At 37.9% G+C, this 17,057-nt stretch overlaps 1 protein-coding gene across 1 annotated transcript; it reads left to right on the top strand.

Moving 5' to 3' along the window:
- Window positions 1-306: 306 nt before the first annotated feature.
- On the top strand, window positions 307-16,372 carry kcnj3b (potassium inwardly rectifying channel subfamily J member 3b). Its single transcript, XM_051112777.1, has 3 exons — window positions 307-2,337; window positions 2,843-3,059; window positions 11,976-16,372. Exons 1-3 carry the CDS (start codon window positions 1,660-1,662, stop codon window positions 12,698-12,700), a joined length of 1,620 nt encoding a protein of 539 aa, XP_050968734.1. The 5' UTR covers window positions 307-1,659; the 3' UTR covers window positions 12,701-16,372.
- Window positions 16,373-17,057: the final 685 nt, after the last annotated feature.

Here is a 17,057-nt window from a genome sequence, read left to right as displayed (position 1 = left end):
AAACCATAAAGCTAAATGTGACCCTGGACCATGAAACCAGTCATACGTAGCAACTGGTATATTTGTAGCAATAGCCAACGATACGTTGCATGAGTCAAAATAATCAATTTTTCTTTTATGCCTAAAACTCATTAGGATATTGAGTAAAGCTAATGTTCCATGAAGAATTTTTTTTTTTTTTTATTTCCTACCATAAATATATCAGAAGTTAATTTTTGATTAGTAATATGCATGGCTAAGAACTTCATTTCGTCAACTTTAAAGACGATTTTCTCAATATTTAGATTTTTTTGCACCCTCAGATTCCAGATTTTCAAACAGTTGTATCTCGACCAAATATTGTCCTATACTAACAAACCACACATCAATGGAAAGCTTATTTATTCAGATTTTATCTTATGTATAAATCTCAATTTCGAAAAATTGACCCTTATGACTGGTTTTGTGTTCCAGGGTCATAAATAATCTGTAAACTGCAATTACTATTTCTCAATGAATGTAAACACCTTTACCTGCTCTGACGCCACATTCAGAATGCGCATGTCCAAGTTTTCAAATCCAGGATTAACGTAGTTATTCTTAAATTGTCTTAAAAAATATAATCTGCCATCTTCAGCACGTTAACAAAGAACACTCTTCGAGACGTTCGAGACTATTTTTATGATATGTAAATTTGGCTGCACAAAAGTGCTCAAGCAGCTGCTGTTGCTATGGTTATTTCCTCACGCGAATGCAAATTGTGTTGCCAAACGTGTATTTAGTGACTAATTTGCAATCTAATTTAACATCTGAAAATTTCTACTGATATTTAGTAAGTTTTTATTTTGACTATCATTGTGGGTGCAGTAATTAATAAGCCTTAATTAGGAGGGTCAGACCCCCCCAAACTCTCCATCTAATTCTCATCCTTCATATTGGCTGTAAACGAACACATCTTGCCGAGCTGACGTTGAATGTGCAGCACTGTTCAGAGAAGCATATTACAAGCGCAGCAAAAAAGATGTATCCAACACAAGAACACGTGTTCATCCCTCCCCCACCTCCCATCTCCACCACCCTCTCAGAGAAGTTTCTCTTATTTGTCGGGGCTGGAGATGGAGTTGGAGAGCAGGAGGCGCGCAGTGCGCAGGAACCGAGAACAGTGAGAAGACGAACAGGATCAGATAACAAAGCGTGCCAGCTGCGAGGAACAGCAAAGGCGGTGAGTTAAAACTTGGACAGGATCCTTAGGGCGTCTACCAACTACCATCTTATCAAATTGGTGCGATACACCTGGGGAAACAGGAGGAGTGGATGAAGGTAGATGAGGAGGAGGGTACCAACGCACAAGTGCTAGACTGCGCCAAGCCAATCTGAGATTACAAATTACTCGCATCCATATTTCTCCACATTTCACAGCCTTGGCTGAGTGAGTCCTTTTTTTAGTTATGCGGATTTGGAAGAGACAAGGAGATCTGCATCGCTCCATCCCATGACCAACGCGCGGCTATTGACAAACTCCTGCGGTAAGCCCTAAAAATAACTTTTTTGAAATCATCCGCCCAGAAATGCGGGAGACTGGTGTACCTGAAGTGTGAAGAAAACCGAAAACATTCTGTCAGGAACAAGCACGCAAAGCGTTCTCGTAGCCTATATCTGGGACAACTTTAACCGGCAAGGATGTCAGCGTTGCGGAAAAAATTTGGGGATGATTATCAAGTGGTGACCACTTCGTCCAGCGGCGGCGGGTTCAACCAGGCGGCCCCCGAGAAGAAAAAGAAACGTCAGCGCTTTGTGGACAAGAACGGCCGCTGTAACGTCCAGCACGGGAACCTGGGAGGAGAAACCAGCCGGTACCTGTCGGACCTGTTCACCACGCTCGTAGACCTCAAATGGCGCTGGAATCTATTCATCTTCATCCTCACCTACACGGTGGCGTGGCTCTTCATGGCTTCTATGTGGTGGGTCATCGCCTTTATACGTGGAGACCTGAACCAGGCCCACGACGACAAGTACACACCGTGCGTGGCCAATGTGTACAACTTTCCCTCCGCTTTTCTCTTCTTCATCGAGACTGAGGCCACTATCGGATACGGTTACCGCTACATTACGGACAAGTGTCCGGAAGGCATCATTCTCTTCCTCTTCCAGTCCATCCTAGGCTCTATAGTGGACGCTTTTCTCATCGGCTGCATGTTCATCAAGATGTCCCAGCCGAAGAAACGCGCGGAGACGCTGATGTTCAGCGAGCATGCGGCTATTTCCATGCGTGACGGCAAACTGACCCTGATGTTCCGAGTGGGCAACCTGCGGAACAGCCATATGGTCTCCGCGCAAATACGCTGCAAACTACTCAAAGTGAGTTGGAAAGAAACTGAAACGTATAATACATTATATGCGGGTTACACATCAATGAATTTCAATCCCTGCTCGAAAAAAAAACAATAGAAACCATCACAGAATTTGTAATCGTTTTACTGGTTATAATGGGAATAGTATTGGTTTTAATGGAAACCTCACCTCACCACTACGTCTTAATGGAATATATCCCAAAACACACTACAGGAAACCACTTTGAATTATTTTAATGGTTAAAAGTTGATGGTTTTCTGTTGATTTCTATTGTTGTTGTTTTTTTTCATTCTTTAAGGTTCATTTTTTTACCTAATACTAGCATTACCTCAAACCCTAGATAAATGTGAAAGACCTGTAATTTGATTTGTTCATCCACAGTGGACAAAGTATTGATCTCCTCAGTGCAACTTGGATGCAAAAGTCCTCTTTGGATCACTGTAGATGGATTAAACTCCATCATCTCCCTGTTTTCTCCTAAGTGGTTCTCTTTGTCTACCTTTCCCCGCAGTCCCGCCAGACTCCCGAGGGCGAGTTTTTACCTCTGGATCAACTTGAGCTGGACGTTGGTTTTAGTACCGGAGCCGACCAGCTTTTCTTAGTGTCCCCTCTGACGATCTGCCATGTCATCGACTCCAAGAGCCCATTCTACGACCTCTCGCTCAGGTCCATGCAAACAGAGCAATTTGAGATTGTGGTTATCTTAGAAGGGATCGTGGAGACCACCGGTGAGTTTTAATAATGCACACAAAGGAGCAAATATGCTCAGATGTCAAAAAACTGACAGACACCCGTGTCTTAATTTTTACAGCAATGTTTTTGAGAACCAGAAAAAAATATTACACAACTGTTTCTTTTGATTGAGTCATACACATTATTTACAAAGCAGTGCTATGCAGCCAAGTTTCGAAATTCCTATATTCTCAGTGTTTTTCTTATGCGTGTAGCAGGGTGAATGTGTTTGGGTGATGTGGTTCAGTGTGTGTGTGTGTGAGTCAGTCTGCAGAAGCAAGTTTGCTGGTGCAAATCGGCTTTTTATGATATAAAAGAATGAATGTTGGTGTCTACTGCAGCAAAGATGGAAAAAGAGAGAGAGAGAGACGTGTTATGTAAGAGATGATATACAAAGTTAGTCTTTCATTTTGCTCTCTGCCTCATGGTTCCGTAGTCTGGCATGCTTAGAGATTAAGCCACCTGTCAATCAAATCTCAGCTCACCTTTACTTTGTCACCCTGCAGCGGCAAACACATCGATCCATACATACACAAGATAGCGCACACTTACAGTAAGAAACAGCATTCGGAAAGCGACAGCGGAAAATCTCTGCAGGATACATGTTGTGTGTACATATCCAATTAGATTCAGAATTGCATGCTTCCATGGTTTGATTTAATTAACATAATCAAGGAAATCATATATGCTGTCCGGTCTTCCTTATTGATGGAAAATCTGAATATTCCGCCTACAGAAAGTGAAGGGATTTGTGGGTAAAAAAAGAAAAGAAAAGAAAAAAAAGCAGAATTATGTACAGTTAGTCAGCACTCTGTTCTCCCCATTGTGAATCAGTTTCCATAGCAACTAAATCGGCCCCTTCTTAAGCGGCCTCCATACAGTAAAGTCTCACCGGCTGTTTGAAGTATGGAGACGAAACTTGTGTTTATCAGCCCCACAAATCAAATACTAATTACTACTTATCAAATAATTCATTAGACATTTTTAATTATGTCCTGTAATTATGGCTAGGTTTATGACATGTGCATGTGGGAATAGAAGCACAAATACGTCCTGCATGTGTGTATGTGTGTGGGTGTTCTTGTGTCCTTCACTTCTAATCTTCAGGATTAAAGTCTTTGTTTGGACACGTCTATTTATATGAAAGCTCATATTTCACGTAGCGGATTTCGGGGCTAGTTGTCACAAGGACTACATCTCAGTAAGCTAATTGTTTTTGTATGCTGGTTTCAAAACACTAGTTCTTAAAGGAATATTTTATCCAAAAATGAAAACCTTTAGGCAATCCAAGATGTAGATGAATTTGCTTCTTCATCAGAAAAATTCAGCATCACTTGCTCACCAATGGATCCTCTGCAGTGAATGGGTGCCGTCAGAATGAGAATCAAAAGCTTAAAAGATAAAAGCTGTTAAAATGCAAGTCCTCTATGCATAATATTGTTTTCTCCATTGAAATCATCTTGTCTGAATCTGGAGAGAAATATGCACAGATTAAGCACTGTTTATAAGTGGAAACAGTCCCAAACATGTTGGTGGATTTTATGTTTGGACTCTGATTCTGACAGCACCCATTCACTACAGAGGATTTATTGGTGAACAAGGGTTGGTACAGTAATTGTACCGTAATTGAACTTTTCCTTAAATTTGGAGTAATTTTTTGTGATTTCTGTCTTTCAAATTAAATTGACAGTATTTCACACAATATAAAACTACAGTGGCATAAATTAAAGGAGAAGATCACTTCCAGAACAAAAATTTACAGATAATGTAATCACCCCTTTGTCATCCAAGATGTTAATTTCTTTCTTTCTTCAGTCGTGAAGAAATTGTTTTTTGAGGAAAACATTTCAGGCTTTTTCTCCATGTTCTGGACTTCAATGGTGCGCCCAATTTTGAACGTCCAAAATGCAGTTTAAATGCAGCTTCAAATGGCTCTAAACAATCCCAGCCGAGGAAGAAGGGTCTTATCTAGCCAAACAATTGGTTATTTTCTAAAAGAAATTACAATTTATATACTTTTTAACCTCAAACGCTTGTCTTGTCTCGTCTGCCTGAACTATGTTTTTTCCGGTTCAAGACAGGGTCGTGAATGTCGAAAAACTCCATCTCATTTTCTCCTCCAACTTCAAAATCGTCCTGTATCGCTGTTTTACCTTTTTTTGTAAAGTGTGTTTGATCTTCTTTGCATGTTCACTTTGTAAAAACTGGGACGTTACTTCTGCAGCGATGTAGGATGATTTCGTTTCGCTAGATAATACCCTTCTTCCTCGGCTGGGATCATTTAGAGCCCTTTGAAGCTGTGTTTAAACTGCATTTTGGATGTTCAAAATCGGGGACACCACTAAGGTCCAGCATATGTAGAAAAATCCTGAAATGTTTTCCTCAAAAACATAATTTCTTCATGACTGAAGAAAGAAAGACATGAACATCTTGGATGACAAAGGGGTGAGTACATTATCTGTACATTACTGTTATGGAAGTGAACTTCTCCTTTAACGTAAAAGGTCAATTATACAAGACGTAAACTTAAAGTTTAATACTTTTTTTATAAGCATCAGGTTAGCTGTTTATCACATTTTTGTTGAGGCAAGTTGTCAATTATGCTGTATGTTTAAATATTTTCCAATTACAATTTAGCTGGCAAAAAAAATGGCTTGATAGTTTTAATGGTGTTACCCTTTATGTTTTTAACATTTCACGAATTGTTGTACTTTCTAAATTTAGCTGAAAGCAATTAAATAGCCAGTAATAAGCTTTTAAATGGCAGGGGACCCACTGTGATAACAGCCCACACTGTCAAGAAAATGTGCACAAATTGTACCTTAAAGGGATAGTTCACGCAAAAATTAAAATTCTGTAATTAGAAGAAACTGTAGAATAAAGTTGTTATTTTTGTTTTTCTTTGCACACAACATTTTCTCATAGCTTCATTAAATTAAGGTTGAACCACTGATGTCACATGGACTTTTAAACAATGTCCTTACTACCATTCTGGGCCTTAAACATGGTAGTTGCATTGCTGTCTATGCAGGATCACAAAGCTCTCGGATTTCATCAGAAATACCTTAATTTGTGTTTTGAAGATGAACGGTTTTTCAGGGTTTGGAATGACATGAGGGTGAGTAATTAATGACAGAATTTAAATTTTTGGGTAAACTTTCCCTTTAAGAGATACAAAAGCTTGTCACTGATGCAGTACCTTTAAAAGGACAACTTTATATCTACATAATAATAGGCAATAATATATGATTACATTACTACAATGAACCTTTTAGGGATGACAAGGTACAAAGATATGCCTTTGAGAGTACTCCCTCAGCGACAAGCTGTTATAGACCTGAAGGGACAATTTTAACACATTTTTGTACTTCTCCACTGCTATTATAGTATGTTGTCACTAAAGGTGTGTTCGGCGAACTGTATCTTTCTTCTTGGACAATGACGGGGGAAATTGCTTTTTTTGTAGTTGAAAATGTAAGGTGTGTTCCTATACAGAAATGGACTCTGGAGTAACAAGTGTGACAACTAATCCCAGCCTCCTCTATATGAATCTCACAATGTGGCAGGAGGAAGATTTAGACATTAATACATTAATTTCTTTCAAGCAGAGAGGCAGCAACTTCAAGGCCAAGGAGTCTCAGAGGAACAGCCCCGAGCCATCCATTGCCCTCAGAGATAAACATGACAGCTGTGCCAGCATTCACATCTGTCAAATTATTTACAGCTTTTCACATTACACTGCAAAAATGTGTCCCTTAAATATAGTAAAAATATTCCTGATACTAAGCAAAAACAAAATGTTAAGGTGGAAAAAATAGTTGAAACTAATATAAATCTAGCTACTAGAAATATTAATGGATTATGAATATTAAGACATTTAAGTGAAGACTGCATTAAAATTAGAGTGTTTGTCTTTTTGTGATCTTCAAAAGATGTAAATTCTTTAAGATATTTAACCTTAAATAACTAAACAAAAACATGCACTTTTGTCTCAACCTTGACATTTTTGTTCCTTTAATTAAAGACCAGTTAAACCTAACCAATCTAACCAATTAAAACTATATTTACTAATTCAACCTAAAATGCATTTATGAAATATATTTTATCTGTAGATTTGTTTCCAATGAATGAAACGTTTGACCTGCAGAAATGCTGGTAAAGACATGGTGAATTTAGACTATAATGTAAAATTAAAGCATTGTTTGATATGAGACCACAACACAAGACTGCATTTCAGAGGAGTGTATGCAATTTATTATTATTATTTTTTTTTTTACAAATTTCCTGAAACAAGAATGTTGCCTTATCTATAACTGTCACTTTTAGGAAAAACACTAATGTAAAACTTGAAAACAATTTAAATATCACTCATTAGTAGATCAGGGTTATTTATCTGGAAATATATTCAAAATACAATCCCTGGAGTCTGAATACCTTATGCAAATTTAAATTCTCAAATAAATGCATCTTTGTTTAAGGATATGTAAATATTCTGATGAATAAAAAAGACAAATAATAGATTATTTTGCAGTGTGGAGAGCTTCCAATCATTTCTCCCTGTCATGCAAATGACATCTTAAAATGTTCTTTCTACGTTTTTCAATTTCAAACTACATTGCTTTTCCTCAAACTAGTTTCCCAACATATCTACACACAAAAAAATAATATAAAAAATAATAAATAATGAGATTCAAGATTGATTTGATGTGTTTTGACAAAAGAGCATGAAACAAATTTGCCTGACGCTAAGACTGTGGTGTCAGACAATTTTGATTAAATGCAGTCTGTACACTTCTCTGAAAGCCTCTGTGACAGAACAGTTTGAACATTTAAATATGATGTAAATAAGATAAAACATCTCAAATATGTGCCTTTTGAATTATTTATTAAATGATTGTAGCATCTGTGACTGCTTTTTGTTACATTTTAGATCCCTAACAAGGCGGTTATTGTTACTAAATTGTCAAAAGGTCAAAATAATGACACCTGCCTACTGTTAAGTGGCCAAATTAGGGTTATTATATTTAAAACTAAAACCTGTTTTGTTCCTTCAAATAAAAGCAACATTAACTGAAATTAAATAAAAAAAAAAACTGTTTTATTTCAGCAAGTTGGCCAAGAAACTCATTTTCATTCAGTTTAAAGGTATAGTTCACCCAAAAATGAAAGTACATTATGATTTACTCACCCTCAAGCCATGCTAATTGTATATGACTTTCTTCTTTCATATGTATACAATCAGAGTTATATTAATAATTGTCCTGGCTCTTCCAAGCTTTACAATGGCAGTGAGTGGGTGTTTCTATTTAAAAGCCCAAAAGAAGTGCAATAAAGCACATCCATCCATAATAAAAAAAGTGGCTCACACGGCTCCAAGGGGTGAATAAAGGCCTCCTTTGGCGAATTGATGCGTTTTTGTAAGAAAAATATCCATATTGTAATAATCACTTTAATCTAGCTTGTGCTAACTGTCATACATGCAAGCCTTTCTGAGCAATGTTGTAGGGTGTATGCGTAGCGCATGCACCACTCATCTCGCGAAAACCAATGTTTGTTTACAGAAGCAAAGGAAGCAATGGGATGCGAAGGGGTCATGGGATGCAAAACTCACTTTTACATGTAGTTTGAACATGTAGTTGACACAGCCGTCTTACTGACCCGCCCTGAATGAGAAGAGAATTTTTATTTTTGAAGGAAATGTGCCCGGCACTCTACATGAATGCGTCTATGTTCGTGTGAATCATTTGTGATCTAGCTTCACTTACAGCAGAAGTGAGTGTAAGTTTTTTTTTATGTATTTTTGCAAATTGCCTTTCTTAATAATGTGCTAGTTAGCAAGTTTTGCGGCTAAATGCAGCTAAAGTAAACAGAATGGCTCATCAGCCCTCAGACGAGAGGGGCGGGGTAGCAAAGCTCATTAGAATTTAAAGGCAAATGCAACAAAATGGCTCGTTCTGAAAAGGGCTGATTTTTAAAAGAAAAAGGGTGTTTGTTTACACTACCACTCAGAAAATTTATGAATTTTATAATGTTAAGACCCTAACGAATCAGATTAACTTCGGCGATGACTCCTTTAAATATGGATATTTTTCTTACAAAAATGCATCAATTTGCTACAGGCGGCCTTTATTCACCCCCCAGAGCCATGTGAGGTACTTATTATTATAGATGGATGTGCTTTATTGGACTTCTTTTGGACTGTTGAACAGAAACAACTGCCCACTGCCTTTATAAAGCTTGAAAGAGCCAGGATCATTTTTAAAATAACTCCAACTGGATTTGTGTAAAAGCAGGAAGTCATATACACCTAGATTGCTTTGAGGGTGAGTAAATCGTGGGCTAATTTTCATTTTTGGGTGAACTAACCTTTCAAAAATATCCTGGCTCTTCCAAACTTCACAATGGCAGTGAATGGGTGTTAATATTTTGATGTTAAATAAAGTGCATCCATTCATCATAAAAAGTACTCCACATGATTCCAGGGGTTAATAAAGGCCTTCTGAAGTGAATAGATGTGTTTGTTTAAGAAAAATATCTTTATTTAAAACTTTATAAACCGTATCTCTAACTGTCGTACACGCGTTCATGAGACAGTGATGTAAGACGTAAGTGTAGCGTAAGCTCCGGTAATGCTAGCTAAGTACTTCTAATTCGTGACCGGTGTTTTGCTTTGCTCTCTCCACTGCATTTCCACTGCATTTCATTCACGTTCATTGTTTCACTTCAGAAGGCCTTTAATAACCCCCCCTGAGCTGTGTGGAGCCTTTAATACAGGTTATAAAGTTTTTTATGATATGATGGATGGATGCACTTTGGACTTCAAAATCTCAACACCCATTCACTGCCATTATAAAGCTTGAAAGATCCAGGACATTTTTTAATATAACTCTGATTGTATTCATCTGAAAGAAGAAAGTCATATACACCTTGGATGGCTTAAGGGTAAGTAAATCATGGGGTAATTTAAATTTTTGGGTGAACTATCACTTTAACTTTATATGCTAAAATAACTTACTATAACTATACAGACAGTCTATATAGTCTGTATAGACATAATAGTGTCTCAAACGCTGAGACAGATTCAGTTGTCTTTCTGAGTAGCACTGAATATAACCATTAATGCTTGGAAGAAAAATGTATTGGCATTATCCATTGACTTTTTATTTTTAGTGCTTGGCCTGTGGTTTGAGAGTTCCAGTTTTATTTCTTATGCTTTCAGCAGTGCGAGTAAACAGGGCAGCTCGGCGCAACCGTCCCAAGGGGCCTCAGCAAATCAAAAGGGAGGCACTGCTTCATCCCCTCAGGACCACACACTGTGTGTCAGCGAGATACAGGAGAGAATTGGGCCCAGCTGCATGGTCAATTACCGTTCAGAGCAGCCAGATAGTAGAGTTTACTGTTATCTCACACCACAGAGAGAGAGACAACAAGAGAGAACGGGAGAGTGTGAGATAGGGAGTCGTGATGATAATGATGGTTAGTGCTATAGGTGTGTTAGGAAGAGACACTAAAATGGACAGGAGGGAATGTGGAGCGAGTAGGGGAAAATGACGGAGAGGGAGCGAGCGAAAGAGAGAAAGACAGAGATGACAGAAACAGGTCAGGCAGAGCACCTCTGTGGCAATGGAACCGAACACTTGATGACGGTCACCATAGAAACAGATTATCCCTCTTGGAAATATAAATTGTTCTCATAACTGTCAGATGTTGGAGTGTAGCGGTACCTTTTTTTTTCTGGTGAAAGCTAATGTGCGCGAACGTTCCTCCCAAACGCAGAAATGAAATTTGTCGTAATGGAAGAATATGGAATGATTATGTAAGCCGAAATCGCGGCGAGCCAGACCGGATTTCAACTCCGGCAGAGACCTTACCTTCCCCTCTCCCAGCAAACAGCAGAAAGCCTGTTAAATATTTCATAAGATGAATAATATTATGTTATACTGCTAAGCCCAGGATTTGTCAGCTCGGAAAGCAGGGATTTTTTTTACTGTAGTAAGGGAGGATAACAGCGCCTGTGTTTGTGTGTATGAGAGTGTGTAGGTGTGCGATGGTCGTAGGTGGCAACGTGAGAAAAAAAAGAATATCTTTATTTTCGAAAATGTATAATGTATGTTTTGTCTTGCTTGAGGTTTATATTTAGGTCTGAGGTTTATTATAATGTGCACCCAGCAACGTCTCTTTTTTAGACCGCGTCTGCTTCCTTCTGTCAGGAGAACGGCACAGCGGTCCCAACGCTTTCTAAGCACCTTCATCCAGCTGCTCAAATCCCTGTACAGAACAAAGTCCTCAACAGTATCTCTCCTGCAAATATCTCAAATCTTCCTCTGGCCCCTACTGCACTGAGGCACAGAGGTAGACAAAGAACCACACTCCTACATGGAGACATGGAGATTCGGATGCTGTTTTTTTAGAGGACCGTTTTCTTGTGTCATCAAGAGTACTTGCTTGCTTTTCAGTCGGCAGTTTTCTTATCTTAGATTCCTTGCTATTGACTGATGTAGAACACTGTGTATCAAATCCATGGCTTGTTAGGGGGTTCATAAAATGAGCTCTTTATAGTGAAGGCTTTGCACGCTTTAATTAAGGAGGGATGTTCGCTGGTGTGGGTGATACACAGATCTAATGAATTTCCCACAGATAAAGCTCTTGTTTTCATGCAACCAAATGGACCGTGAACAGACGTTCCCGTGGGTGTTGCTCAACAGTAAATGCGCTCGTGTGTGTGTGTGTGTGTGTGTGTACGCGCACGCTGTCAGTAATGCATCTATTTGTTTTAGTCACCCAAGCATTGTTGCACAGTACACTCCGCTGAAACATATTTGTTGTTGCACAAAGCTTGACGTAGATTCTTATTAATAAGCTGCACCATCACCTCCGTTAATTAAATTCATTTGTTTCTTGTATTATCCTAGGTATGACATGCCAGGCTCGTACTTCGTACACCGAGGACGAGGTTCTGTGGGGTCACCGATTCTTCCCGGTTATTTCTCTGGAGGAGGGTTTCTTTAAGGTCGACTACTCGCAGTTTCATGGCACCTTTGAGGTTCCCACACCTCCGCACAGTGTTAAAGAACAAGAGGAGAGTTTGCTCCTGTCCTCGCCTCTGACGGCGCCCTCTCTGTGCCACAGCGCAGGTGGGGTGACGGAGGGCAGCGGCACTCTTGAAGGTCTGGAGCTTCAGAGCGATGCTGAAACTGGCTCCATTAATATAGCAACTCCCATGCCAACTACTAAACTGCCTGCCAAACTTCAGAAGCTTACGGGACGGGAGGCCCCCATCCGGGACGGAATGCCTCGGAAGCTTCTGCGTATGAGTTCAGAGATCACCTACAACCTGGGGGACCTGCCCGTCAAGCTCCAGCGAATCAGCTCAGCTCCGGGCGTGGCAGAAGAGAGGCTTCAGCCAATCAGCTCTGTGCTGAGCTCTAATGAGGACAGACTGGCTCCCAAGCTGGGCTTGGTGGGCGGGGCTGAACCCATCAGCCAATCAGTGACAGACCTGCCGCCGAAACTCCAAAGGTTGGCTGGAGGGGTCGGGGTGGGAGGAGTCGGAATCGGAGGACGCATGGATGGCCACCTGCCTCCCAAACTGAGAAAAATGAATTCGGAGAGGTTCACGGGCTTGAGTTTAAAATGAACTGACTTCTATATGTATACACACACTTTTTGCCCATTTACCTTCTCTGAAATCGAAATTGAGTAAAAGGGACAATCTATACTTATAGCAATTTATTATATATGGATAAAATATTAGATTAATGCTAATCCTCTGCACAATCTGGCATGTTTTTACCACAAACAGCATGAAAGGAGAACTCATTTTTTTAAAAAATGCAGATAATATAACAATATTCAACACTATTTAACAACTATTCAATATATCTTTTATATTAGCCTAATAGCCAAACTTGTTTTGAGGGCTTGCCTATATTATGTAAATCATCTTAAAATAGAATATCAATATAATTATCAGAATGCAATGATAACCCATGGTAACTAATGGTTCCAAAGAAGCCAATGGCTATAACCTGAGTTAGCCATTTGTTTGTTTAATCGGCGGATTGGTTATTGTGGTTCACAATAACACACTGAGAGATTAGTTACTGTGGTCTTTAGACTTCATGGGCGCTGTGCATTTATGGAAATGTAACAAATTTTCGGATGAACCGACTCAGGTTTTGTTCGTTTTTTAATCTATTGCATGATCTACTGTATCATTTCATAATCAAGCCAGATTATTTCACATCAAAGAATAAGCCTTAAATATAAGGAGCCAAATGTAAAATACCAGTATTAGTTTCTTAAAGCTTTTATGAGCTTTTTGAAGAATAAGTCTTTCTCCTACCTGATCTCATGACAAAAACATACCCGTGGGAACTTTTTGCAAGAAGTGAAATACATACCAATAACTACATATCATTGCAATTTCCAACAGAAATGAACATTAGAGGCGGCAAAACAGCGAGCACTCGTAATCGTGTTTGTACACAGTTATGATTACAGTTCCATATGTTTTGCTTTGCGGACGTAACAAGATTGCTTTGGTAGCTCAGCCGGCATGGACTTAGGATGCGGAATCCTTGGGAATCCTGTGAAAAATATGATTCGCGATGAAAGAGTTGAAAGATCGAAAAAGAAGCTAAACGGCATGCTTGTGATTGCATATTTATGCCACGTTCACTTTTGTTCATACTATCAAATAGGTTTAGGTGTAGTACAGATTAGGGATGCAACAATACAGTTAGTCCACGGTTCAATACGTACCTCGGTTTTTAACCACGGTTTCCGGTTCGGTTCTGTTAGCTTGCCACATCAGTGTGTTTTTTTTTTCATCTAATTAACAACAAAATACTCCTGTAAACCTCTGTACACTGGAAAAAGCGTGGATTATTATATCTCTGCTTAATATTTCTTTTGAGAGAGGTATTATTTTCCCGATTTTTACGCAAAATAGGATGGGTTTCATTCATACTGGATGCCGGAGGGCGCCCTTGTGCAGAAAATCCACATATGCCTCAAAGAAATAACACTGATGACATTCCAGCCAGGAAATCTCTAATATGGATAAAGGCATCGCTATTGCTTTAACTGAATAAAAACAAGATATAACGTTAAATGTTTTGAATGATGAAATGTAAGGACAATAAACACTCGTCTGCAATAATGTATGGTTTATCTGTGTTCTTCAAGCCATCTCGAGTACTTTCATAATGATTATGTATATTTGTAAGCCATTGCTAATCGACATACAGTATAGAATATATTGTCTGCCTCTTTCTATGATAAGAAGCCACATCAGATCACAAAAGTAAGTGATTTTAAACACTCGACGGATGCTGTGAAGTAAAAATAAGTTATAATGTTCTCTTTTGTTGGACAACAAGTTTAGAAAAGCTTATCATACAGCATATTACAAGAGAAATAAAACAAGGAAATTATTTAAATGCAAAACCGAAAATTCACAAGTGCGTATTGAACCGCGGATGTCGTACCGAAAGGTTCGATATTATATTGAGTATTGTGACATCCCTAGTGCAAATGATATGTTATTTTAAAACATCACGTGCCATTAGAGTTATAGCGCTAGTCAATGGTAATTTCAAGTCGTGCGTTCATCTGTTCTAGGGAAAAAAACGAACACTCTTTTGGCACCACTCAGTGGATATTTCACATCGAATATGTAACAAAACGTGCATGGCGGTACGTGTTTTGTGTCTTGCGAAAAAATTTCCCACAGAAACGTTTCCGTCATGAGATCAGGTTGCATTTCTCACAGTATTTCACATTTGGCTCTGACTTTATATATGATGTTTTGTCAATGATTGTTTCCTGCTGTTCTCCGTTTCGAAGTTTAAACTTAGTTGAAATGTTCAAATATTTTCCTGACCTGAATGACTTGAGTATTGCAATGGGTAAGCTGGATAAATGTGGGGGGAAAGCCATCAAAGCCAGAAAAGAGCACAATGGATGTGTATATCTGTTTTAATATTCTTTATAGATAAGACCTTGTCAACATTGTTATGGCTTTGTTTAACTCTTGTGTTTGAAAACCGAAGCAATAAGATTATAAATTGCAGTGGAACATCTGACTGGAACAATCTCGTACCTTATGTTATGTTAACGTTCAATGGTTTTACAGTTTTCAAATTGTGTTTCTCTCAATACATTTTATTCTACTTCTGACGAATATTAGAATGGCAGATGAATTGGTTTCTAATACTGTAATAAATGTGCTGTGATGTGTAACAAGTCTATTATGAAAGGAAGCTACTGAAGGATAAATCTCCACCTGATCCATCATCACAAAATAAGTCCAAAATGAATCAAAGCTGTGGGTGGACTTGCCCATGTTCGACGCATATAAGCTCATTGGTATTGGCAGAGGTCTTCCCCACAAATAAAGCAGTTTGATCTGGTTTGACCCAGCTGTGTGGATGACTGGCAGCTTGCTGCCCGATGCTGCTCTTTGGAGGTGTTAGATTGCTTCAAATGCCCTGAGAATTCTATTCTAGTTCTATGAAAGAACATCCACTTTCTGTGCAGAGAAAGCTAGAAAAAACAAGTCGGCTTGCTTTTAATCATCACTGCTGTTATGTAATAACAAGAAAGTTTACCACATGCTAAATAGCTGTTCAGATAATAACGGAATTTTAAAAAACCCACTTTTTAGGGCTGGGCGCTATATTGACTTTGTATGATATATCGATATTAGTGCTTTCACTGATATAATTGTGATTAATCGCAATCAAAATTAAAAGTTTGCGTTTACATAACGTGTATGTGCTGTGTACAGTATATGTATACATAAATATATACACATGCATGTATATATTTAAGAAATAAATGTAATCTACATTTACATTTCTATATAATATAAATCATTTATATAATGCATACACTGTAAACACAAACTTTTATTTTGGATGCAATTAATTGATTTGACAGCACTAATTGATATATTCCTGATAAGTGCTATGATATGATATCGTAGTTTGATACGAGCACATCTGAAAAATAGCAGAGGACATGGACTGAGCTGCTGTGGGACAAGTGTATAATCCAATTTGTCCTAAACAAGAGACATGCTTTACATTAAGGGCTTTCAAATAACGCCTAAGATATAGTTAACACGTAGGGTACAACGGGGCTAAAGGCACACCCTAAGAAAAAAAATGTGCTTTTTACTGCGCCCAAAGTGTATGATTGCAGAAATATATATATATATATGTTTGTATTGAATTTATTGTATTGAATTGAATATTTATGGATCAACAAATTTTGTGTGAAAATAAATCCTACAAGTGGTTTATTTTGTTTAAAAATCTTATAAATGTATACTGTGGCTTAGGGGTTAAACCAGCATGGGGTAAAAAAATGTTTTTTTAATCATGCCTAAGTTAATACTTGTCCAAAACAATCACTTTAGCAAAGTTTGTACTACTATTGCTTATTTTGATAAATAAAAGAATTCATTTTTGTTTAGTAAATATACTGTCAGTAAAATATGTTAATATAAAACATCTATTTACAAAAACAAAATCATTTTAAAATGTAAAGATTCTGAAAGCATTGAAGCGTAATTTAATATAGATTTACAGTAGTAACAACAAATGATATTTTATTATATAATATGATTAATAGCATGTTTTTAATGTTTTTATATCTAAGATAGACAACCAACATAAAATATGATATTTACCATCTGAATCTGACCATATCATGTCAACAAATGGAAAAGTTAGCCTTCTGTTAATTATCATGTTAATTATTGTGCCTTTTAGCCCCAACAGCAGGGGTGCTTTTTACCCCAAATATCATACTTTTACATATTCTTTTGTTATTTAAAAACTGTTACTTTAATTTTCTTAAACAAAACTTAAAATCATTAAGTAGACCTTTGTCTCAAAATGTATTGAATAATTTTAGCGCTTCTCATCTGCTACTTAAATCGACAACATTTTTAAAAACATCAAATATTAGATCAAGTAAGCACA

The sequence above is a fragment of the Labeo rohita genome, chromosome 6 (assembly GCF_022985175.1).
Source record: "Labeo rohita strain BAU-BD-2019 chromosome 6, IGBB_LRoh.1.0, whole genome shotgun sequence".
NCBI lineage: Eukaryota > Metazoa > Chordata > Actinopteri > Cypriniformes > Cyprinidae > Labeo > Labeo rohita.
The sequence above is the reverse complement of the archived record's forward strand: the minus strand, read 5'-3'. Positions and strand labels throughout refer to the sequence as shown.